Source organism: Babylonia areolata, chromosome 24, assembly GCF_041734735.1.
Source record: "Babylonia areolata isolate BAREFJ2019XMU chromosome 24, ASM4173473v1, whole genome shotgun sequence".
In the NCBI taxonomy this organism is placed as follows: Eukaryota; Metazoa; Mollusca; class Gastropoda; order Neogastropoda; family Buccinidae; genus Babylonia; species Babylonia areolata.
Window position 1 is genome coordinate 25,840,879 of NC_134899.1, and position 23,525 is coordinate 25,864,403.

The 23,525-nt window shown below is 40.3% G+C and overlaps 1 protein-coding gene across 1 annotated transcript; it reads left to right on the forward strand.

Annotated features, from left to right (window-relative positions):
* The first annotated feature begins 6,511 nt into the window (after nucleotides 1-6,511).
* Nucleotides 6,512-23,414, forward strand: LOC143298493 (sterol regulatory element-binding protein 1-like). The gene is made up of 17 exons (XM_076611308.1): nucleotides 6,512-6,670; nucleotides 8,850-9,730; nucleotides 10,312-10,689; nucleotides 11,067-11,181; nucleotides 11,665-11,817; nucleotides 12,067-12,270; nucleotides 12,618-12,793; nucleotides 13,278-13,539; nucleotides 14,065-14,231; nucleotides 14,827-14,989; nucleotides 15,837-15,927; nucleotides 16,372-16,484; nucleotides 17,621-17,753; nucleotides 18,386-18,557; nucleotides 19,973-20,149; nucleotides 21,331-21,445; nucleotides 22,326-23,414. The coding sequence occupies exons 1-17, from the start codon at nucleotides 6,565-6,567 to the stop codon at nucleotides 22,562-22,564; spliced, it is 3,645 nt and encodes a 1,214-aa protein (XP_076467423.1). The 5' UTR covers nucleotides 6,512-6,564; the 3' UTR covers nucleotides 22,565-23,414.
* The last annotated feature ends 111 nt before the right edge of the window (nucleotides 23,415-23,525 follow it).

Consider the following 23,525-nt stretch of genomic DNA (forward strand, 5'->3'; position numbering starts at 1 on the left):
GTTGTTGCTATTATTGTTGTTTCAATATTTGCAGTTGATAATTGATCTATGTAAGATTCTACACAAAAGTATATGTACTCGCAGGCCTAATTACAATATGTTGCTTTCATCTATTTTCTTTGTGTGTGTGTGTGTGTGTGTGTGTGTGTGTGTGTGTGTGTGTGTGTGTGTCCTTGATCATAGATCCTTCGATGGTCAAAGCACAGCGAAGTGCAACATTGCACAGCACAACGTTTGAGTCAATTCATTGAGACATTCTTAAGAAATATATGCAGAGTATGATTATTGTTATGATACCATTATTATTTCTTTACATGTTTTCTGCTTTTGGAAATGCATTCGATGGTAATTTCTTCACCATAACCGTTTATGAGAGTGGATATGTCTTTTTTTTTTCAATCTGCAACAGATGAAAGAATGTTGTGAATGAAAAATGTTCCATCATATCCAGTCATCTGTATGCAAATTCTTATCAAAGCTGGTAAAATGCTTGGTTTTCGATTGAATGTGCAAAGATTTAGTTCTTTTATCTATCTATCTATGTTTATATATATATATATATATATATATATATATATATATATATATATATATATATATATAACACTTCGGTGGTGTTCGGATGTACACATTTTGATTTGGAGATGTACAGAACACCATACTGACAAAAATAGATAGACTACTTTGTCGCAAAGCCATACTAAACGAATCTCCTCTCCTGTAATGGAAACCACCATTCAACGAAAGGAGACCGCCGAAACAAATACTTTCACATGATTCACTAATGCATAAAAAATGGAGAATAAATTAAAAACTGAAGTCTCCACGAAAAAAAACAGTAAGCTAAGAAAAAAGACGTGAGTTTTTGTTTTCTGCTTGTTTTTGTTTTTTTTGTTTTGTTTTTTTGTTTTTTTTTTGTTTTGTTTTGTTTTGTTTTTGGGGGTTTTTTTGGGGGGAGGGGGGTGGGGGTTGGGTGGGGGGGGGGGGTCTTGTTGGTGTTGTTGCTGTTTTTGTTGTTGTTGTTTGTTTTGTTTTATTTTTGTGATACTACTACTTCTGACTTTTATTTTGGTTTGAGTCTACGTAACAGGACTGTAATCACCAGGAGCTTCCTTTCATATTGTATCCTGATGCCTGTCAGGTCCGATCCGAAAGAAACAGACAACTGCAATACTGGTCAACAGACTTAGCAATGCTCTTGAAAACGTAACCTAAGTCGATGACACTCCGCTGTGTCGGTCCCATTCTTCACATTCAAGCAAACAGCACCTGAGCGTTCACGCAAAGCTTGTTTTCAAGCGAAACACAAGTGTTATGGACGAAATTCCTAAAAGATAAATTTCAGTTTTACCAACTGGTTAACCCCTTGACTACTAAGTCTTGAAGAAATAAGCGTGGCATTGATTTCGCTGATAAAAAGTAATACATCCCCGCGAGGCAGGGGTCTAAATAGGTAATGCAAGGTAAGTGACGTCCTGACCTGTAAACTATGTCTTCTCTCAGCGAGGAGACACCCCCATGGAGATGCTGGAGGTCTTTCAGTATAAATAGCATCCCCACCTTCTGGAAATTCTGTGCTTAGAAATTTCCTCTTTTCTGTTGCTCTTTATTTCTGCCTTTTTTTCCTTCACTATTGTCTGCTTTTTTTTTTTTTTTTTTTTTTTTTTGTTGCCTTTCTGTCCAATCCCCTTTTCCTTTTTCGAGCAAGCCTTGACATTTTTTTTTCTCTTCTCTTTTCCGCAGTCTATGATGTACTATCTGTGCTTTTTTTGTTCTGGCGATAAGGTGGTGAAGTTGTAAGCGCTGGGATGGGCACTAGCTGTCCATTCTGCAGTGTTATTTGCCTACATGTATGGCGTTTTATGTATTGTTTGTTTGACTTTGAAGTATTGTTGTTGTTTTCTTTTCCATATAGGCTATTTACTTTTTTGTAATATGGGGATGATAGATTTAGCGGAAGGGCTAACGACCTCAGCACGGCCTATCCTTATTTGCCCAAGGAGCTAAATGGTTAGGATAATGTGTCAGAAACTGCTTTGTGGAATTGTCTTGATTGTGTGTGTGTGTGTGTGTGTGTGTGTGGAGGAGGGGGGGGGGGGTGACGGTTTTGTATTGACGCGGTTGAGCATTTGTATGGTTGGTTTGACGGTCCTGATATGGCCCTGTGCGGTCGGTCGGACTAAAAGCAATAATAAACAAGTGAGGTGACAGACCTTCACGGATGAGCATACAAGTCAGCAACAGTCAAGGGGTTCATTTCAGGGTCTGATCCGCGTTTTGCATTGTCGGTTAAAGCGTTGGACTTTCAATTTGAGGGTCCCGGGTTAGAATCTCTGTTACAGCACCTGGTGGGTAAAGAGTGGAGATTTTTCCGATCTCCCAGGTCAACATATGTGCAGATTTGCTTGTGGCTGAACTCCCTTCGTGTGCATACGGAAGCAGAAGATCAAATACGCACGTTAAAGATCCTGTAATCCATGACAGCGTTTGGTGGGTTCTGGAAACAAGGATATTTATACCCAGCATGCACACCCCCCGAAAGGGGAGTATGCCTGCCTACATGGCATGGTCATACATGTAAAATCCCACACGCGCACGTACATACGAGTGAACCTGGGAGTTGCAGCCCACGGCGAGCGAAGAAGAAGACTGAGAAGAAGCATTGCCAGTTAAAAGTGCCTGAGTCGTCGTAGTATCATTCCGTTGTGATTTATTTTGAGATATCCGAGAAATGGTTGGATATCAGTGAAATGAGATGACTCGAGTTGTAGAGTTGTGTGTTATCATCAGATTCGTTGTCAGACACAGTGTGCTTCCGCAACGTGACAGTGGTTACTTGTATACTTGTTGTACAGAATGAAAAGCAATGAACATAAGCAATGCTGGTTCTGAATAGACGCCGAACATCTATACGGACTATTTTCTGTAAGAACTAAAAGGCAAGATTAGGAAAACAAAATAAATTTCAGAAACAAAGACTCAGAGCTGTACGTGTTATCAGATGCGAACTTTGACCAAGAAATATTTTCTGGTCATAGATGCGAGATTCGAGTGAAGCGCGGCATTCCATCACCACGCAAGTGCTATTTTCGACCAATAACGGTGTTCCACAAGTGAGACGAGAGCCTTGATCAATAACTTCACTAAACTGGTTGGTCAAACTGGAGTGATGTTTACAAACTTTAGGAACCGTGGGAGCATAACGATTACAGCCGTCCTTTTTGCCACCTGCGCTACGTCTGTCAATACATGACGGGTGATCCACATATCGAATTGTTCAGGCTTTTTATCGACCGCACGGAAGAAGTTGAGAATTTAAAAAAAAGAAAAAAAGAAGGAAAGATAATGATTTCACGGTTCAGGTTCGATAGGGCAATAGCCTCCAGTGTTTCTCCACTCCTGTTTCTTTGTGTCTCTATCTGTCTGTCTTTCTTTCTGTCTGTCTGTCTCTCTCTAGTAGGTAGGTATATACTGGCGTGTGTCTCTGTCTGTCTTTCTTTCTGTCTGTCTCTCTCTCGCCTCTCTTTCTAGTAGGTATACTCGTATATTCTGTGCCTGGTAGGACTTAAAACCCCTTGACTGCCATAAACGTATTACGTACGTATTACGTAGTTTCAGGCTTATTGATTTGGATAAAGTTTTATGACCTAAACATCACTTTCTGCTGTTTTCCATCTGGCACTGAAGGGGTAACCAAACAAAAACAAACTTAGTTGTCAGTTGATGTCGATAGCTTCGGTCTGAGTTGTGCTTAGTACCAAAGCACACTTTTCCCTTTCTTTCTTTCACTTTTATCTCTTTTTCCTCGTTTCTCTTTGTCTGCATCTCTAAACTGTCTTGAAAGTATTCACCTCAGGACCACTGCCAATGTATATAGTATGATGGACTAGTAGCCAATGTGTGGTTCTGGCTGACAGAGATTGTATCGTTCGAGTCACCCACGAAACGGATTTGTTTTCTCCGGCCGTGGCAAAAACGTTTTGAAAGCTCCAGAATCATATAGATCATATTTGATCAAGAAATATACTGGGCACGCAGGCGGGCAGAAGAAAACGGGTAGCATCTCTCTCTCTCTCTCTCTCTCTCTCTCCAACCGGCTAGGGCTGGGAGGAAAAACGCATGTATTTGGAGCTGATGCAAATTTTAGCACCTTAACTTAGAACTTGATTAAATTAGAAACTACGACATAGAAATACGCGAATAAGATTTCAGCGAGTAAAGAACACAAAATACTTAAGGTATCAAAGAATTAGTTTTCAGTAACTTGTAAAACAATAGATAAAAAGGATTATTTCTAAGCTCAATTTACCATCACGTGCAGCTTATTTGAGCACTCGGTGCATGAGATATGAGCAGGGGTGCTTACAGTGCCCCAAAATTACTGACTGGCATTGCAAAATAAACAAATTAGCGGCAAAATAAAACAACATGTAACGGCATTTTTTCTATGCCTTGTATACACATAGATGTACTGTCACGGCTCGTGGCGTTCAATGTGCGTGTGTTCGTGTGCGCGGCCTCTTTTCTCCTTCCCTTCTCCCCCTTTCTCTCTCTCCCTTCTCCCCCTCTCTCTTCCTCTGTCCTTCACCACCATCTCCCCTTTGTGTGTATGTCCGGCTTAACGCCGAGCTTACGCACGTGTATTCCTTGGGATATGTATGTAGCATGTTCCGATGTTCTTGAACATTTTGACCTTTTGAGTTAAAAAAAAAAAAAAGTTGTTAGAGAAGAAAGATTCCCCTTTGCTTTTGATGCCAAGCTCTCTCTGGAGACGGGTCACCGTTACAGCTTTTGAGCTGTCAGTTGGGTGCTGCCGTCTGTGGGGCGTTTGTCTTGTCACCCTTCTTCTTCGGTGTGTGTCGGTGATTGTCTGTGTGGGTCCGTGTTTCACCCTGGGCCAGTGGGTGTGCCTCGATCTGTATAAGTTTACCTGGTGACAGGTGAGGGAATCATGTGTTTGTCTTTGTAGTGATCATTTAGTGACGTGATTTGTGACTTTTGTTGACATCAAAGTGAAATATAGGTCAGTGTTGGGCGCTTGTAAGGTTGGGGTAATGTTGTTGTTTTTTTCTGGTTTTTTTCCGGTTTGTTTGTTTTTTTATCAGGAATCTTTAAATCCAGTATTCTTTTGCCGGTTTGTCAAGTTGTGTTTTGGTGTGGTATTTTGCCATCAGTATATTCAGCCCACTGAGATTACTGTTACAAATGTGGTGTTTTCTTTACCGCCATGAAAACTATCCTAAATTACAGTCTAAATTTTCCCAAACATTTTATGGTGATGGAAATGACTCGAGGTATGATTGTGATATTGCTTTACTGGATGTCGTTTCTGTTAGTCGAAACTAGCAGGATATGGATACTGACATACGGGTTAGTCGTAATGGACGCTTCAGGTTGTGTGTTGGTCATCATTGGCCCGGGTAAACTATTAATTAAAAAAACAACAACCCAAAAACAAACAAACAAAAACAAACAAACAAACAAAAAAAACAAACAAACAAACAACAACAAAAAAACAACGTTTCACTGACGTACTTTTCACGTCGGCAGCTTTTGTTCGGTTGTGGCTCAGTGTATGTAAAATATTATCATAGTCCACTTGCTCCCTTAGTAGCAACTGATAATAAGTATCTTTGCCGGTTTGAATGCTGTTTATTTCATTTTTGTTTGTATGCCGTTTGGGGGGTGGGGTGGGGGGTTAATTGGTTTTGTTTTGTGCGTGTGTGTGTGCCGTTGTGTGCGTGTGTGCCGTTGTGTGCCGTGTGTATGTGTTCTCAGTTTTTCCTCCAGATGTTGCAGCATGGCTGTTCGTATATAATATAGTATCCCATAGTCTTAGTGGTTCAAATTATCACACGTCTTTATTGTCACTTTGCTGCCTAGAACATTGAAACTGTTAAACGGTCATCGCGCCAATACGGATAACGATAAAAATACACTCCCACACCCGGCCTTTTCCCAAACAACATGATGACCTTGCGAAATGGGGGTGTGTCAATACCTCCACAGTTGTGTGCGTTGCGTATGGGTTTCACAAGCAAACTCAACAGCGCAAAGTGCGCTCCCAGTTTAAAGTCAAAGAACTGAAATAAAAATAAAAAGTAAAAACAAATCAATAAACAAAACAGTAAGACGATTCATCTCAACAGCTGTATCCTGCCGCGTTCACCAAGCATGAATCACTTTGTCGAGTGGCATGTCGAAACACTTATTTTTGTGGGAAAGGGAGGTAACAACCGACTCGCTGCAAGTCATTACAGCGACCTGTTTTCTGGCCGCTTGATCACGAAGACACAACTTTCCTTGATCATGTTCAACATATTTTTTATTGTGCACGAATGTTCAATTAATATCTAAATATTTGTCTGTTCTCGACAAATTTGAATGCTTTAGGAAAATTAACGCATGCATGCAAACTAGGCCAAGATAATTCAAGAGAGCTCTCCCTCTGTTTTCATAGGCATATGTGACGTAAAATCAGCCGATGCTTCTCTCGATGGTGATTGGTCGGTATTTCGTGGCGCTACACACGGACACACACATACGCACGCGAAATCCCTCAACATGGCTGACCGTGGAGAATGGTCTGCTACTGATAACGATTTAAGTTCTGATTTTGGGACGTCTTTCATGAATTCGAGTGAAATGGATTATCTTGGATGTGGAGATGGTAAGTCGGAAACGTACATGATTCATTGTTAGGTTGTTGGCATTTCTATGCAGAAATAATCAATGGACTTATGTGTGTCAAAGTCAGTCGACGAGTCAGTAAGTGACCCGTGGGTTGGCCATGTCCGATTATATAATTAGACCAGCACATCTGTGTAAACATGTGGTGAACATCTGAGATAGAAAATGAAACTTGTGAAAGCCAACGTAACTTTTTTTTTTAATATCTCACAATATTGCGATGTTTTCTTTTCTTATGACACTGTCATTTAGGTTCCTTTCTTGAGAAAAACTGACGACGATGAACGTGAAACTGAATTCAGTTTCAGTAGCTCAAGGAGGCGTCACTGCGTTCGGACAAATCCATATACTCTACATCTGCCAAGCAGATGCCAAGCAACTGAATGCGACAATGGACTTGTGAAGTCAAGGCCAGTGTTGAGGAACATTCCTAAAAAAATTAGTGTTCGCGTAGATGGGGGGGGGGGGGGGGGTTTGAAAAACCGTGTTTGTTTTGTTGGTTGTTTTTTTTGGGGGGAGGGGTTGTTTTTGTTTTGGTTTTTTTTCACTTAACATTCGACATCCCAAGAATTGTTTCGTTGGTGGTTATAACAAATTACGGCGAGGTTGAGTGGCTCAAAACCGCAGTGTATATTTGTATTTGTTTTGTATAACTATATGTATTGCTTTTTATCACAACAGATATCTCTATGTGAAATTCAGGCGCTTCTCCCGAGCCCGTCGATACATTACAGCGCCACCCTTTTTTAAAATATTTTTTCCCACATGCAGTTTTATTTGTTTTTCTTATCTAAGTGGATTTTCAGCAGAATTTTGCCATGAACAACCCTTTTGTTTTCGTGGGTTCTTTTACGTGCGCTAAGTGCATGCTGCATACGGGACGTAAGTTTATCGTCTCATCTGAATGATTAGCGTCCAGACCACTACTCAAGGTGTAGTGGAGGGGGAGAAAATATGGGGGGCTGAGCGCTCAGATTATCTCGTTTTACCTCGACGCCATCACTCCACTTTGGGAGTCTTTAATTAAGACAGTCCAAATGCTCTTTCCCCTATCATTCATAGACACTAGCATCATTGCAATTGCTGGTTTAGCATTGTTTTACCAACATTTAGGCAGTTTTTGTATGCTGTATCCCGATGTCAGTGTGTAAGTGAAATGTTTACAGTAGTTCAGTAATAGTTGAACAATGAAATATCCTTTTTCATTTAAAAAAAAAAAAAATTCTTTTTCATTCTTTTCTCTTTTCTTTCCACCACTGTAACAGTGTAATTGATATTACAGAAGAGAGTTCTAAGTAAAGCATTTAATTTAAGAGGCGCAATACATTTTCAGAAATTTTACACCATCACACTGGGATGAATGATGCAATCAGGAACAAAATTTTTATTATACTCTGTATGTCCTGCAGGCACATGGAAGCACAGCACAGTATTGTGTTTACCTTTCAATATATTTTGAGCACTTTATCAATGATAGATGAAATGTTAATCAATGTTTTACTGTTTTTACTAGCCTTTGAGTTCGACTGGATTTGCTAGTGTTTCTTTTTAACATTAGTTGATTAGTTGTAATATGTTTTTTGTTTTTCTGCTTAGCAGATGTGGTGTAACATATATATGTATGTGTATATATATAATATGGGTTTATCCGAAAGCAGTGACGCCTCCTTGAGTATCTGAACTAAACTGAACTTTTATGGCTCTGTATTTCTTAATATTTATAAAAGTTCAGAATTTCAATTTCATAATTTATTTAGTAAGATATTCATAATTTTTTGTTGTCTTCTACTGTTCTAGCAATCTTGCTTAGCTTTTGTCTCCCAAAAAACTTCATCTGAATCCTCCAAAAAACATCATTTGATAGTGTAAGACAACCAAGTGCAAGTGAGTTTGCTTTTCATTGTCACAAACTTCAGTGATTTAGGTGCTGGATTTCCAGTGTTGGCGTTACATTATAAGAACTAAATTGTTGTGAGTTATTAGCATAATTACAAAATTATATTGTGACAGTGAGCTTCTTGGAATAATTGCATTGACAGAACTTGCATCAAAAATACTTAATTACTTAATTTTAAAATTTTGGAAAATACATTTCATGAAAAATGAAATTCTCAGAGCTGAGATATATATGTAGTCATTTTTGCTTTTTTTCATTTCAGATTTTGACATTTTCAAGTACATCAACGAAGATTTGCACCAGTCAGCAGATGTGTGTGACCCTTCTCTGGCACAGCAAGATGCTCAGGAGTTTCACTCACAGAGTGAAGTGGTTGCTGCAGCTGTTCCCTCCATCTTGGTCAAGGAAGAGCCAGGTGTTGGCTTCTCTGCATGTCCTCAGGCTCAGAGTAGTCTTGGTACCCAACCCGCAGACATGGGAGGCACACAGATTTCTCAGAGTGCACTGAGGTCATTGCTAGAGTCACAGTCTGTCACTGGCGCTAGTGTAAGTTCTCAGCATGGAGTCTTAGTGAACTCCGGTTCAGTTGGGGGCATTGTTATTGATTCACAGTTAGATCCTTCTGTGCTTGGTTTCCCATCGGTGGCTTCCCAGTTGACTCCAGAGCCACAGCCAGCTCTTCAGAGTGAGGCATCCATTACCAACAGTGCACAGCAGATGGATGTCAATGAACAGCTCCTTCAAGCCGTCACTCGGCTTCAGAACCAGATGTTACAAGAACAGAAGCAGAAGCAGTTACAGCTGGTCCTTCAGCTGTGTCAACAAAAGCAGCAGAATTCAAACCAGCAGCAGCTGCAACAGGTGGTTAATGTTTCTGAACTGGCACAGGGAGCACAATCCAACGCAACAACAGATCAAACAATTAATAAAAGTCAGTTGAAACTGATCTTGAAACAGCCTCTGACAACTGTCCCGTCTACACCTGCCAGCTCACAGTTGTCACTGAACACGGCACAGGTGCCTCCAGTGCAAGTGGCACCAGCAAAGGTGCAGCTTGTGAACTCACAGCCTGTGCAGGTGCAGGCTTCGCCTGCAAGTTCAGCTCAGAATATTGGTCAAGTCAGCGTTCAGCAACTCCAACAGGTCGGTAATTGATGAGATTTGTCTGACTGACTAGTCTGAGATTGCTTCTCTTTTCTCAGTCTAGTTTTTCTGGTATACTGATTTTCTCTATTTTTAGCTTTTAGTTTATACTTTTATTAACCAAAGACATTGATTTTCATTGAAATTTCTCATTAGTGTTTTTTCTTAATGAGTTGTGATTTGTTCTTTGATGGTCCAAACTTGAGCAGTTAGGGGGGATGAAGCCATATAAAGTTCTTGGTTTTGCTTCATTTACTGATGTATTGACAGAAGTTCTGATACTTGCAGTGCTTAGTAGACTTACTCAAAGATGCTTATTTTCTCCCACAAATTCATGTCTTACTGGCACTGTAGTTCTAGCAGTAGAATACTTCGGGGGAAAAAAACCAAAAAAAACCCCAAAAAACTTGTTACTTAATAGTAGTTAATACTTATTTTCTGTAAAAGTCTGGTGTAGGAATCGGAGTACATTGATCAGTTTCATGGGACAGCCAGAGGCTTGTAAATGTGAAGAAGAAAAACACCTTCTGCAGATAAATGTGTAGCATACAAAGAATACTGTTTGGTTTATGTTCATATAGCTGTTAATGGGAGGTCAAGTGGTCAGTGTCCCAAGCAACACCAACGTGTCCACTACCACCAGCACTGCCATCAACGCTAACGTCACCATTGGTGCTCACACTGCCAACTCCCCTTCCTCTCCAGCCACCATCCCCAGCCACTCATCCAGCCCCGTCCAGACTCTGGTAACCAATGGCAACACCATCTTCACCACCACCAGTATCCCTGTGCAGGTAGGGGGAGACAAGATTCCAATCGACCGGTTGAATGTCTCCCCTGAGCCAAGGATCAAAGGTGAAAAGAGAACGCCACACAATGCCATTGAGAAGCGCTACCGTCTCAGCATCAATGACAAAATAGGTGAATTGAAGGATCTCGTTGCTGGAGGAGACACTAAGGTGAGAGACAGATCATACTTTTGTGTGCTTTATTAGTTTTTATTGTTGGTGTGATCATAGCCAGACTTTGAAAGTTCTATCACTGGTATCAGTTCGATAATTTACAAAATCACTGTAAATTATGTTGTCATCCTTGAACTTAAAAGATTTCTTCAAAGTAGGTGCCTTGTTGTGGAAAAGAGTTTATAAATCTAGTTCACAATTTCATTGTGAAAATAGTAAAACTGAGCCATTGATATTTGTATATTTAAGGTGTTCACACTCGCACCTATACTTTTCAACTTGTTTGTGACTTGTTTATGTGTGCATGCATGCGTATGTTGGTGTGTGAGTTGTATTTGTGAAAAAAAAAAAACCACATGGTAATACTTTTTCAGCTAAGCAAGTCAGCAATCTTGAAGAAAGCCATTGACAGGATCAACTACCTCCAGAACTCTAACCATCGCTTGCGGCAGGAGAACACAGTTTTGAAGACAGCGCTCAAGAGACAGAGTATGTCTTCTGGTCCAACATTATATATTTTTCTCTTCTGGATAAAGCCCCTTACACCCCCTGTCCTGTGTGTAATATGTTATTTTCATTTTGTGCATTTTTCTGTCACATTGCTTTTCTCATTGTTGCAGAAGAAAACAGACCATAAACAGACAATATTGTTACCATTTTGATACCATTTTCTGGTGTTGCTTCTGGGTGAAAGTTTCATGGTTTAAATTATAAAGTTCTTGCCTGGATTATCCACTGTTTTGCCATACCACTATTTTGACTATATCACATATGAAATTTACAAGCTAAAGGTGGTGTATTAAAAGCTAAAGGTATTGTAATGTTGTTGTTTTTTAAGTGAAACTTATACTTAAAGGTATAACAACGCAGTTTTTGTAAGGGGTGGTGATGATAAAATGTTTAACTTGTATTATGCATGGTTGCTGCATCATCTAACTTATTTTGGTTTTGTTTCTTCTCTTTTGTTTACAGACATAGAGATGCTGTTGAAGAATGGAGAGAACATAGATGTGTCCATGATAGCTTTGTCCCCACCTTCATCTGATGGCAGCTCCCCTAGGACAAGTCACGGGCTCAGTGACTCGTCTGCACCCAGCAGTCCTGTGGCCTTCGATGACATGGGAGGTGAGAGAAGCTGGTCCAATAGATATTGTACATGTTTGTAAAAATTGCTGAAAGCCTGTCTTGTTATTTCTAGACTGGAAGGAAAATGGGGGGAGAGCTTGAAGAAGGGAGGGTGTAGTTTGTGTGGAAATGTGCAGCTCTGAAAGGTAGATCGTAATTGAAAGTCTGTGCAAGAAGTATTGCTCAAAAGATCATAGTTAATTAACTTTATAGATATTCTCTAAAATATCTTTTCTTCTTTTTTTGCAGAGGTCATTTCGGAAGAGAGAACAAGTTTCGTATTAACACAGAGCATCTCGGATCGTGCCCGCCTTGCTCTGTGTGTGTTCATGTTCGGCATCCTTGCCTTCAATCCCTTCAATTTTCTCTTCGGCTCACGGCTTCATGGTACAGCGGACACCAGTGCACATGCCGGGCGAACCCTTTTGCAAAGTTCTCCAGATTCTCAGCAAGGTGATGTTTTACATAGATATTTTGTAAAATGACTCTGTGACTTTGCAAGGAAAGTGTGGCGTTTTGATCATTAATAGAATTTCCAGTGTGTAGTGTGGTGTAGGTCTTCTTGATGCTTAGTTTCTGTGGTTACCTTTATTGAATATCAAGAATGTTAATGATTGTTTCAGATATTCATTCAATAGTTCAGGAGTATGACCTGCAAGCGTTTGTTTTTTTTAAATTTTTTCATATTCATGTTTCTGGAAATTTTCTCTAAATCCACTGCATAGCAAAATGTCTTCGTGATGAAATGATTTAACAAACTTCATCATGTCTCTTAACTTTGGCATGTCTTTGGAACTTAGGCTGGGATGTGACTTGGCTGTGGCCCACCATGGCGTTGTGGATGCTGAACGCGCTGTTGGTGGGGGTGGTCCTGGCCAAGCTGCTGGTCTTCGGTGAGCCCATCACGCAGAAGAACACCAGCGCCCATGTCAGCTACTGGAGACACCGACGCCAAGCTGAGGTGGACATTGAGAGGGTGAGGGTTATTCTGTTTATAGCAAGGTTGAGACTTTCCTCCCCTGCGGGGAGGTGAGGTTTATTTGAGATATTGAGAAGAGGGGTTCTTTTCATTATTCTTGTGATTTTGTGGGCTGCTGCTCCCACATTCACTAGTAAAGGAGCTTGACTCCTGGAACGCTGACATGGATTACAGGATCCTTGATATGCACACGTTTGCATGTGAATTCGCTTGAAGGGAGTTCAGTCACTAGCACAGCTGCATTTTTTTTTTTTTTTTTACTTGGGAAATAGGAACAACTCCACCCTTAACCCACCTTACACACTCTTGATGCAATGTGCACACTTGATGACATGCACACATGAGATGACAGCAATCACACTTGATAGACATAGACTCTTGAGATGACATGCACACTTGACACTGTTGAGATCTGTCATGTTTCACACACTAGCAGCTCTGTAACTGCCTCTTAACAAAACCAGCTGTCCACTCACTGCAGGGTGACTACTCCTCAGCCGGCCAGCAGCTTCGCCACAGCCTCCAGGCGTTGGGCCGCCCCTTGCCGGCATCGTTCAGCGACACAATCTCAGGGATCCTGTGGCAGCTGTTCCGTCAGTTCCTGCACCGTCTGTACCTGGGCCGTTGGTTGGCTGCCCGTGCGGGGGGTCTGCGCAGCTCCAAGATACAGCCTGCCGAGGTGAAGGAATCCGCTCGGGATGCAGCTCTGGCCTACCACATGTTGAACCAGCTCCATCTGACAGGTAGGTTACTGGGTGTCTGGTGGTGACAGGAGGTGAGAAATTTTTGTTTTGTGGATGCAACAACTGGCAAGCGTGATCTGGGGTAGTGGGGGTGGGGTCACATGCGATCTACAGTTTATGGGTCAATCATGTGTTTACAAAACATTTTCACGAGTGTGTTGTTTGCTAGGTGTGCGTGTTGAAACGATGTTGTTGTAAAACTTGTTTTGTGTATGCTGTAGATAAATGTGGACTTTGTATTTTACAGATTCTTTTTTTTTTTTTTTTTTTTTTTTTCCCATGATTATGTACTGAACATGAATATATAATGGTTTCATGACCAGCCCTGTAAATTTGAAATCCACTGTTCTGTTAAAAGTTTCAGTAGCCTCACATTTATGAGTATGCATGTAAAGCTTCTCTAATGTCTGTGTTCCACTGTTTTGTGTAACATTTCAGTGGGCTGACTTTTAGATATGCATGTAAAACTTATGTCTATGTTCAGTCTTTAATATCTGTATTGATATTTTTTTTTTTGTTAAACAGGTCACCAGAAAGGCAGTGCCCTTTGGGGACTGAACCTGGCTCTGTGTGCGGTCAACATGGGAGAGACAGCCAAGGAGACTATCCCTCGCTGGTTGTTGGCAGAGATCTACGCCACCAGTGCTCTTCAGGCCAAAGCTGCCCTCCCAGACTGGCTACAGTTCGTGGCAGTGAGTTGATTTTTGTGTTTGTTGTTGTTTTTTGGGGGTGGGGGTGGGGTGGCGGGGGGCAGGGAGGGGGTGGGGGTGGGTCTGTTTCTGTAGTGACTAAGAAGTTTAAAGAATCAGATTGGTTCTTGAAATGGTGATGTTTATTGGATGAGTTTTGTATCGGTTTTTTTTGTTCTAACAATCCTTCTTGCTGTAAGTGTGTATGTAAATTAGTTTTGTATGTCTGTCTGTCTCTTTCTTTGGTGATATATACCTCTCTCTCTTGATAGATATCTCTGTTTTTTTATGGAAATATTTGCTGTACAATTTTTGGTTCTGTCTGCAGATGTTCATGATCATATGATTCTGACTTCATATTAAATGTGCTTATCAATTTTGCATAGATTATGGCTTCCTTGAGAAATAATGATGAGTAATCAGAACGTACTCTTTATTTCTGTCTTCTATACGAACTAATTTTTTCAGAAAAATAATTTTTAGGTTGGGGGAAAACATTTCTTGATAGCATGCCTCAGAAATTTGAAGAGACTAGAAAGAATGTTGTCAACATTGAAGTGGTGAGTACTTAAACCTGTCATGATGGTTGTTGGTGCAGCGTTACTTCCTGAGCCGAGCGCGGCGGGTGTGTGCCAGGGACGGGGACCAGGTCCCTCCCAGCATTCAGTGGCTCCTGCACCCGGAAGGCCACAACTTCTTCGTGTTGAGCAAACCTGTGGACACCAGCTCTCCTTCCATTCTGTCCAGCAGTAATTCAAAAGGTCAGGGTCTTTTTAGTGCTGGGCAGTTTGTTTTTGTTTGTTTTGTTTTTTTTTTGGTGGTTGTTGTTGTTTTTTGTGGGTGTTGTGTTTGGGGTTGGAATGTTGGTTATGTGTGTTCAACGTGAGAGAGAGGAAAACATGAAGAAGAGAAGAGAAAGAGCAAGTCTTTGTCTTGGAATGGCCCCTCACAGTCAGTTGGGCTATAAGCAGCATCATTTGATGTGTTTTATTGTTTAAGATTTTGCCATATATCTAAATGAACAGCGTCAGTGTGTTGGTGAAATAGTAATAGCAGATGATTTATATTTCTGCTGTCACAAGTCATTTTAGAGGGAAATTCAATCAAAGCTGTCAGTTTTGTTCAAATGTTAGCATTCCATGTCAGCGTCCTTGATGTAATTCAGCTATCAGAGTAAAAGATGTTCAGATTGCAGATGCTAGCTGCTTGATCTTTTCATGGTGTGAAATAGCTTTGTGTGTAAGACATCCTTGAAGTTGATCTGATTTTAAGTCTCAACTTAATGATGAGAGGGCAAGATCTATCCCTCTTGAGTATTTTAGTTTGGCCGTTTAGTCAAGTGTGCACAGTCCAGTAAATGGTGGGAGCCTTTAAGTACAAATGAGTGAGATATAGTTCAGTATATACATTAATCACTTTTAAATCAGTTCAATTCAAAATACTTTGTCTGCTTCAACCAAAATAGGAAACATGTTCTTTGTTTCAAACTTATAATACTGTTACAGCTAAGAACCTTACTTTAATCAGTATGAATGGTATTGATAACACAACATTAAAACTAATCTTAATTAGTCAGAATGAAACAAGTTGGCATTGATTACTTTTCAGTGGACCCCCTGGCCCGAGTCACACAGGCCTTCAGGGAACATCTGTTGGAAAAAAGCATGTTCTCTTTAGTCGCCCCACAAGAGCCATATGGGTGAGTGAACTTGACATAATGTATGGTGGATACCTAGCTTCAGTGGCGTATTTTGATATTTCATTGTGAAACGTTTATAACACTGGGAAGAATTGTAATTCAGAGTGTATCAAGAGTACACATCTGAATCTATGTTGGAAAATTTGTGTCCAATTTGGATGGTACAAATGTGTATCTTTGTTTTTGACAAGCTTTTGTTGGTAATCATTCCGCAACAGGCCAGTTATAGTAAAATGTTAAGGAAAGATCACACATATCATGAACCATTCAATTTATCAAAAAAGGAAAAAAAGACTGAGAAAGAATTTTGTTCTTGTCAGTTAAATTATTATGAAAAAATGAAACGTTATTGAAGTATTAGCCTTTGTGTTAAATGCAGGATCTTTTGGTGATTCATACCTGATCAGCTTTACATTTGACTGATTTTGAGATTGACTGTTTCAGGAAGCCAAAACCATCAGAAGCCATGCAGTACACACAGATGTTACAGGCTTGCACCTGCCTCAGTGGACACCGCACCTCCTCCACTGCCTTTTACAGCATCTCCTCTTCTCCAGGTGAGTGATTTCTGTGTAGGTTTGATCTTTATACTGTGCGCTGAATAGTGCAAGTCTGGCATTGCCAAATTTTGTGAGGCAGATAGTCTTGTTTTCAGATATATATGTATGTTAGTCCTGTCCAACTATGGTCATCAGAACAGCAGAGGAGGCCATTGCTGTTTATAGTTGATAGCTGAAGTGTATTCCTTTTTGTTGTTAGGGGAGAAAAGGATAAAAGATAAGTGAAAGCATGAAAATCATGTCACAGTAAAGCATGAATGTCGGTGTGTGCAAACAGTGACTATGAAAATTCATGTGTATATTCACATATTAGAGTTCACTTTTTAGTTTCTGATTTTTGTTTTAATTTTTTCTTTTCTTTTAAATAACTTCCCCATGTCAACATTTGATCAGACGTGCTGGTGCCTTATCTTTCTGTCGTTTCTCAGACTCCTAAAATATGCATGTGAGATCAGGTAATGCCTGCCCAGTGGATTATGATAAAGGAATCATACCTGTCAAGCACAGTTTTCCTCTGTAACTGCAGCGTGACAATTTAGGAGAAAAAAAACCTGGCAGCTAACAAGCATGAAAGTTGGAAATAAGAATTGGTACTGAGAATAATTTTTGTTTGTTGTTGTGTAGAGGGAACTTGCCCAAGGATAGGTATTCATTTGTGAAATTTAAAGTAGTTCTTGGAATATTGGAGTTGAAGACGGAATGCGCAGTCTTCAGAATTTGCAGAGCTGAAGATTGAATACGCAGTCTGCAGGATTTTTAGTGTTTACAGTGGGGTTAACAAGATAGATAGAGATTATCTGGTCATGTGTAAATGTAGGTTCATGGCACTGTGTTTAAAAAAAAAAATATTCTTTAGGTGAACAAGCGTTCAAGTGCCAGGACAGCGTTTTCAGGATTACTAGTATAGAAAGCTAATTTTCAAGATGGATTATATTTATCAGACATAGGAAAGGTTATTTTCAGGAATAGGGAAGCCATTTTTGTCAGCCTTACTTACAGGGTATGTTTGATATTGCAGACATAAAGCTAATTTTCAAGATGGATTATATTTATCAGACATAGGAAAGGTTATTTTCAGGAATAGGGAAGCCATTTTTGTCAGCCTTACTTACAGGGTATGTTTGATATTGCAGACATTGATGAGGTTGCTCGCTGGTGGGCGGCAGTGGTGTCAGTGGCTTTCTACTGGCTGACGGGTGATGACGAGAATGCGGCACGCAGCTACCCTGTCTTGGATGTGTTCCCACCAGCATTGCAGTCTTCAGAGTGAGTTCTTACATTACATGATTGTTGATAGTCTTCAGGTATATGCTTTTTATCATGATGTTTTTATCATGATGGTGATGTCTGTCATATTCTTGAAGTGCAACATTCTGTGTGCACATAGTGTTTGTACAAATGAAGTTGTGCATGTTTTATTGTGGATTTTGGTTACTGGGTGGGATTACAGGAGGATGAGACAGGTTGAGGTCAGTTTGTTCTGATGTGAGCATGATGCAAGGTGCTGATCACAAATTTGCTATAACATTAAATGATACATGAACTGGCATTACAATATGTGCATATGTATACTTCGTGTAGCAAGAAACATTAAAGAGTGGACAGTGCTAACAGTTCTAGCATGGGGTCACATCTGCATACATTTGACACGCAAAGAACACTCAAAGTGGTGTGAAACTTGTACAACAGGAATAGTTTAGTTTCTTAGTGGGACTATCTTTTCCAGTATTGAAATGAAATGTCAGGCAGATTTGTTTAGAGAGGAAGATTGTTTTTGTTGGGTTTTTTTTTTTTTGTTTTTTTTGTTTTTGTTTTTGTTTTTTGTTTCGTTTTCTGTGCTTGGAGACCGCCTAATCTGAGCAGTTAATAAAGTCCCCTTTGCCTGGTGTGTGTTGCAGTGACCCATTGCCCAGAGCTGTCTACCTGGCCTACAAAGCTCGCAAGGTGGTGGTCCTGCAGCCAGATCTCAATCGCGCACGTTCCATTCTTCGTCACTGCGACCGTTCAGGGCGTCTGCTGCGTGAGAGCCTGAAACTGATCTATCCTGAAGAGGAAAGGAACACCATCAAGGTGTGCTTGAATTTCTTTTCTTTCTTTTTTTACTTCTTCTTTTTTTGTCATTAATTCATTTTCAATTAGCCATACCATTTTTGTTTTTAGTGGCTTTGTCCTTATGTTGCTTATGCTAACCCCCCCCCCCCACCCCCCCTATACATGCCCACACCCAGATTCAGTCTGTTTTGATATCAGGAAGTATTTCTCCTGTCTGCCAGGGAAACAGTTTCCTTTGGGAGAAAAATTGTTTGGATTTTGTTTTTCAGTACAGTATTTATGTGTTTGTGTGGAGTCTTATTGTTTGTTTGTTTTTATTAAATGGTATTATTATTGTTTTTTGTTTATCTTTCTGTATTTGTGACTAGTTTTTGTGTGCATTATTATTTTTTTTATTTTTGATATTTATCTTTCTTTGTGACTAGTTTTTGTGGGCAGCTGTAGATATATGTCAGTTTGTGAGTATGTATTTTTGTATGGGGTCTTCAGTAGTTGTGGTCTTTCAGGAGTGGGATCATTTTCCTCGAACAGCCTTCGGCCCTGTGTGATGAGGACTGTGTGTTGTGGTAGTGCATTGAGGTTGCATTGCATCGGGTTACACATAATGCAATGCATCTGCAGTGCAAATACCAAGGCACACTCTCTCGACACTCCAGTTTGTGTTGGAAAATTACAAAGCTTGATGATAGATAGCCCTAAGGTTGTGTGTGTGAACACTTGTGTGTGATCATATGTGCTTGTATGTTTGGACATTTTTCTTTGAACTTGTTTTTATCTGTTTATTTTTGTTGTGTTGTTCCTTTCATTCAATTTATGTATTCATCTTCCTTTAATGAGCACCAAATCACTTCATTTTTTATGAAAAGATATTGAAAGTAAGTAGTTGTGATTGTTGCTATTAGTGTTCAGACATTACTGTACTGATCATTGGATTCAGTATGTGGCATTTCAGTGAAAGATTGTGTTGTATTCCTCCTGTCTTCGCTTATGTTCCTCTTTTTATTATTTTTTTTTTTTTTTCAGATTTTCTTTTCTGTTTTGATTATGTCACCTTCAATTGCTGATGGCCACCTTCCAAGTCTTTGATTCTATGAAAGATAAGTGGTTGGTGGGAATCATCATTTAATTACACATACTACACTGAGACCAACTGATGCAGACTCTAGTAAGGGTCTGATGTCTTGTATTATGTAGAACACTATTCATCTTTGGCAGAGAAATTGAAAGTGGCTGTGGCAAGTGAGCTCGCTTAGTATATTATATAACCACCTTTCTGGGTGCCTATGTAACACCCTCTTTTCTGGCAGCCATATTCCATTCCTGCAACCTGTGCGTCCAAGCGGCTAAGTTTGTTGTTGTTTTGTGAATGCGTTTTCTATCCGTCTCCTGACGATTGACTGGCATTATGCATTGTCATTCACTTTATGTTGCAGTCCATCCAGCTTCTGCTCTGTGACTGGCTGCTCACCACACGCACAGAGCTGTGGGAAATGTCACGTGTGGGAGACAAGGGAGAGCAACAAGCCAGCCAGGTGGAGCTCATTGCCTTCCAGCAGGATCTCGGCAGCCTGCGCAAGCTGTCACAGATGAGCAAAGCAGCACTGCCAAAGGTCAGTTGATGCGCTGTGTTAAGGTTGAGTTGGATTTACCTTCTGTGTGCATTATGTTTTTGTTCTGAAGGTTTGTATGAGTGTGTTTCTTGTTTATTTGTTGTTGTTACTTGGTGTTTTATTTGTTTGTTGTTGCTTTGGTGGTTTTTTTGTTTGTTTGTTTCACTTAAAAGTGACACAGAGTGGATACAAAAATAATGTTTTTGGCTTCCCTTTTTCAGAAACTCCCCTTTGTCATAGTTTGGCTGGATATCCATAATTGTTATTTCAAAGAAATTGGATACAGACCTTTGTCCTTCTGCATTCATAGGCTGCAATGTCCGTGTTTACTTGTACGTGCGACTGAGCCTTAGTAGGTATGCCAGATTTTACTTTGCCATGCATACAACCATACTCCTTTTTCAGGGATGGATAAAGATCTATTCGGAAAACAAAATTATATTTGAGCACTACTCTTCCACTTGAATAATCTTATTTTCTGTCATCCCTGGAACAATTTTCCATTTTATTTCATCTGGAAAATGGCTCCTGTGGAACATTACTTCCTGCTCCTAACAAGATGGAAGTGATTTTTTAAAACAAAACAGAAAAAGAACAGAAAAACCCAAATGACTGATGCACATAATATGGAAGTGGGGGAAATGAACAAAGTTGCATATTGACAAACAGGGGATGATAGACACTAAATTTCACATCCTTGAAACATATAAGCATATGAAGTGGCTGAACACCGATATAATTCTCACTTTGCCAGACTAATGATCAGTGAGCTTTGTGATGGATGCAACAGCAGAGTGATAAAAACATTGGACTTTGAATCTGAGGGGACTGGGTTCGAATCTCGGTAGGGTGAAGGATGGACATTTTTCCAGTCTTCAAAGTCAATAGATGTAATTGTGCCCATGATTGGAGGAGAAGGAGAAAAAAATATTTTCTGTTTAAAAAGAAAGAAAGATAGACCTAAGTTGCCATCAAAATGAAGATGAACAGTACTGTGATTGTTACTTCATTTGTATACTTGTTATATGCTGTTTATGAGGGGTGGAGGGAGAGGGAGGTGGGGGGGGGGGAGAAAAAAGAAAAGAAAAGAAAGTTATAGAGGTTGTAAGTTGCCAGAAAAATGAAGAGTACAGGCACTGTAAGTTGCCAGCAAAATGAAGGTTGATTGTTGTGATGGTCAGGTGTTCCTCCATGAAGCCACAGCCCGCATGATGGCTGGGGCCAACCCAGCACGCACCCAGCAGCTCCTGGATCGCAGCATCCGGCGCCGTGTGAAGCGATCCAACAGCACTACTGGTGAGACTGGTTTTGTGTACATGCTGTAGACTTGGGCTTACCTGTGTAAGTCTCAACTGCCATCCTGTCATGATTAGTTCTTGTTTCAACTTTAATAGTGGGGATATTACCAAAATTAGAAGTTTACCACAGACACGCATGTACACACAGGCACGAAGACCAGGTGATGATATGAATTAACTGTGATTGCACACATGTCACAAAGCCAAGGTTTCAGTCTGTGTTCAGGATATTCTTTGTCCTGGCAAGTATCTTGAAACTAGGTTGCAGACTATCGTTTGTGCAGGCAGCTGTGTTGTAGATGGATCTGAGATTTAACCTTTCTACCTTTTTTTTGCATTACTATGAGCTTTTCTTACATGTTTACAGCTTGTGGCTGTAGTTGCTTTCAGCCGATCTTTGAGATCTGAAGGTGGTCATTGTGTCACACATATACAGCTTTGTAAGCCCATGATTTCACTTTGACTGAGAGAAATTGTGGGATTGTGAGAAACTATTGGCTTACAAAGCCTTCTGTGTCTCTTTTCATATGTTTTCCCTTGTACTGGTTTATCTGAAACACCCAGTTGCTTCCCTTAGAGGTAGTATGGATAGACCCACACTGAAATTGACATGTTCAGTTTTGTCTTCTCTCTCTGCAGTTTTAGCTTGGCTTTAGCTTCTAAATTGTTCACCAGTGTTTTCAGGGGGGTTGATGTGTATTTATGGTGATATATATGTTTTGTGTATGAAGCATGGCTTTCACAGTGCACTCAGCTGTTGTAGGGCTGGTCCATGGAAACTGCAGTGCAGCTGCACTGATGGGGTACTAATTGTGACAGGAAATAAGCAAGCCTGTACCATGCCATACCAGTAAAAATTATGATGGTCGTGGTTCCAGGTGAGTCATCATCAGACAGCGAAGTGGCGGACAGGGAGCAAGCGTCAGCCCTTCTGATGGCAGGGCGCCATCTTCCAGACCCCATGCTGAAAGGTTCACAGGAGCGGGCAGACCTGGTCCACAAAGCCAGTCACATGTACGACCTGCTGGGCGACCAGAGATCTGTGCAGGCCTGTCACAAAGTGCTGCAAGACTTTGACGTTTCCGCGCCCAAAAGCGAAATACAGATTCAGTGTTGAGGTTCCTGTCTGACTTTCAGTGCTGGCCTCTCAGAAAGTGCTGGAAAAATATGTTCCCGCACCCAAAAGTGAAATACAGATGCAGTGTTGAGATTCCTGTCTGTCAGTGTTAGTGTTGGCCAAAAGTGAAATACAGATGCAGTGTTGAGATTCCTGTCTGTCAGTGTTAGTGTTGGCCAAAAGTGAAATACAGATGCAGTGTTGAGATTCCTGTCTGTCAGTGTTAGTGTTGGTTGGCCAAAAGTGAAATACAGATGCAGTGTTGAGATTCCTGTCTGTCAGTGTTAGTGTTGGCCTGCAGGAATTGCTGTTAAAATGACGTTCCTACACCCAAAAGTGAAATACAGATTCAGCGTTGAGATTCCTGTCTGATTCATTGGTCATTGTGTTTTGGGTTGTTGTTTTCCTTAGCAATTTCTTAATCCATTTTCTGTTGAAGATTTATCAGTTGTATTTTCCTGTTGGAGGTTCGATGTGACAGTGTATAAATTGTATCAAGAGTGTTTTTTCTGTTTTATGTTCATTATGATATATGTTGTGTGTACTTATATATGTTGTGTTTGCTTGTTTTCAGAGGGAGATATAGACAAAGGAGCAAGTGCAAATTTATATTTATTCATTTAAAACATGGCTGCTAAAAGATTTAACAAAGCTGAGCTCATCTGATTGCTTTATTTTTTGGGGGTGTTGGGGGGGGCGGAAGGTATATGATTTAGCTTCATATCAGGCGTTTTATTTTACATGATTTGGCTAAATCTTAATGTGTTGCATATGTAATGAATCTCTCAAATCAATGTTTTATACTGTGTGACATTCCTGTTATAAATAAATGATTGAGAAAAAGATGAAATGAAGCGAGTTGTCAATTTTGAATTGCTTCAGTGAATGAGCCGAGTGGTCTGTAGGTCTGTCGTACACCTGCCCTGTAAATACAAAGAAATAGGAAGAACATACTGTAAAT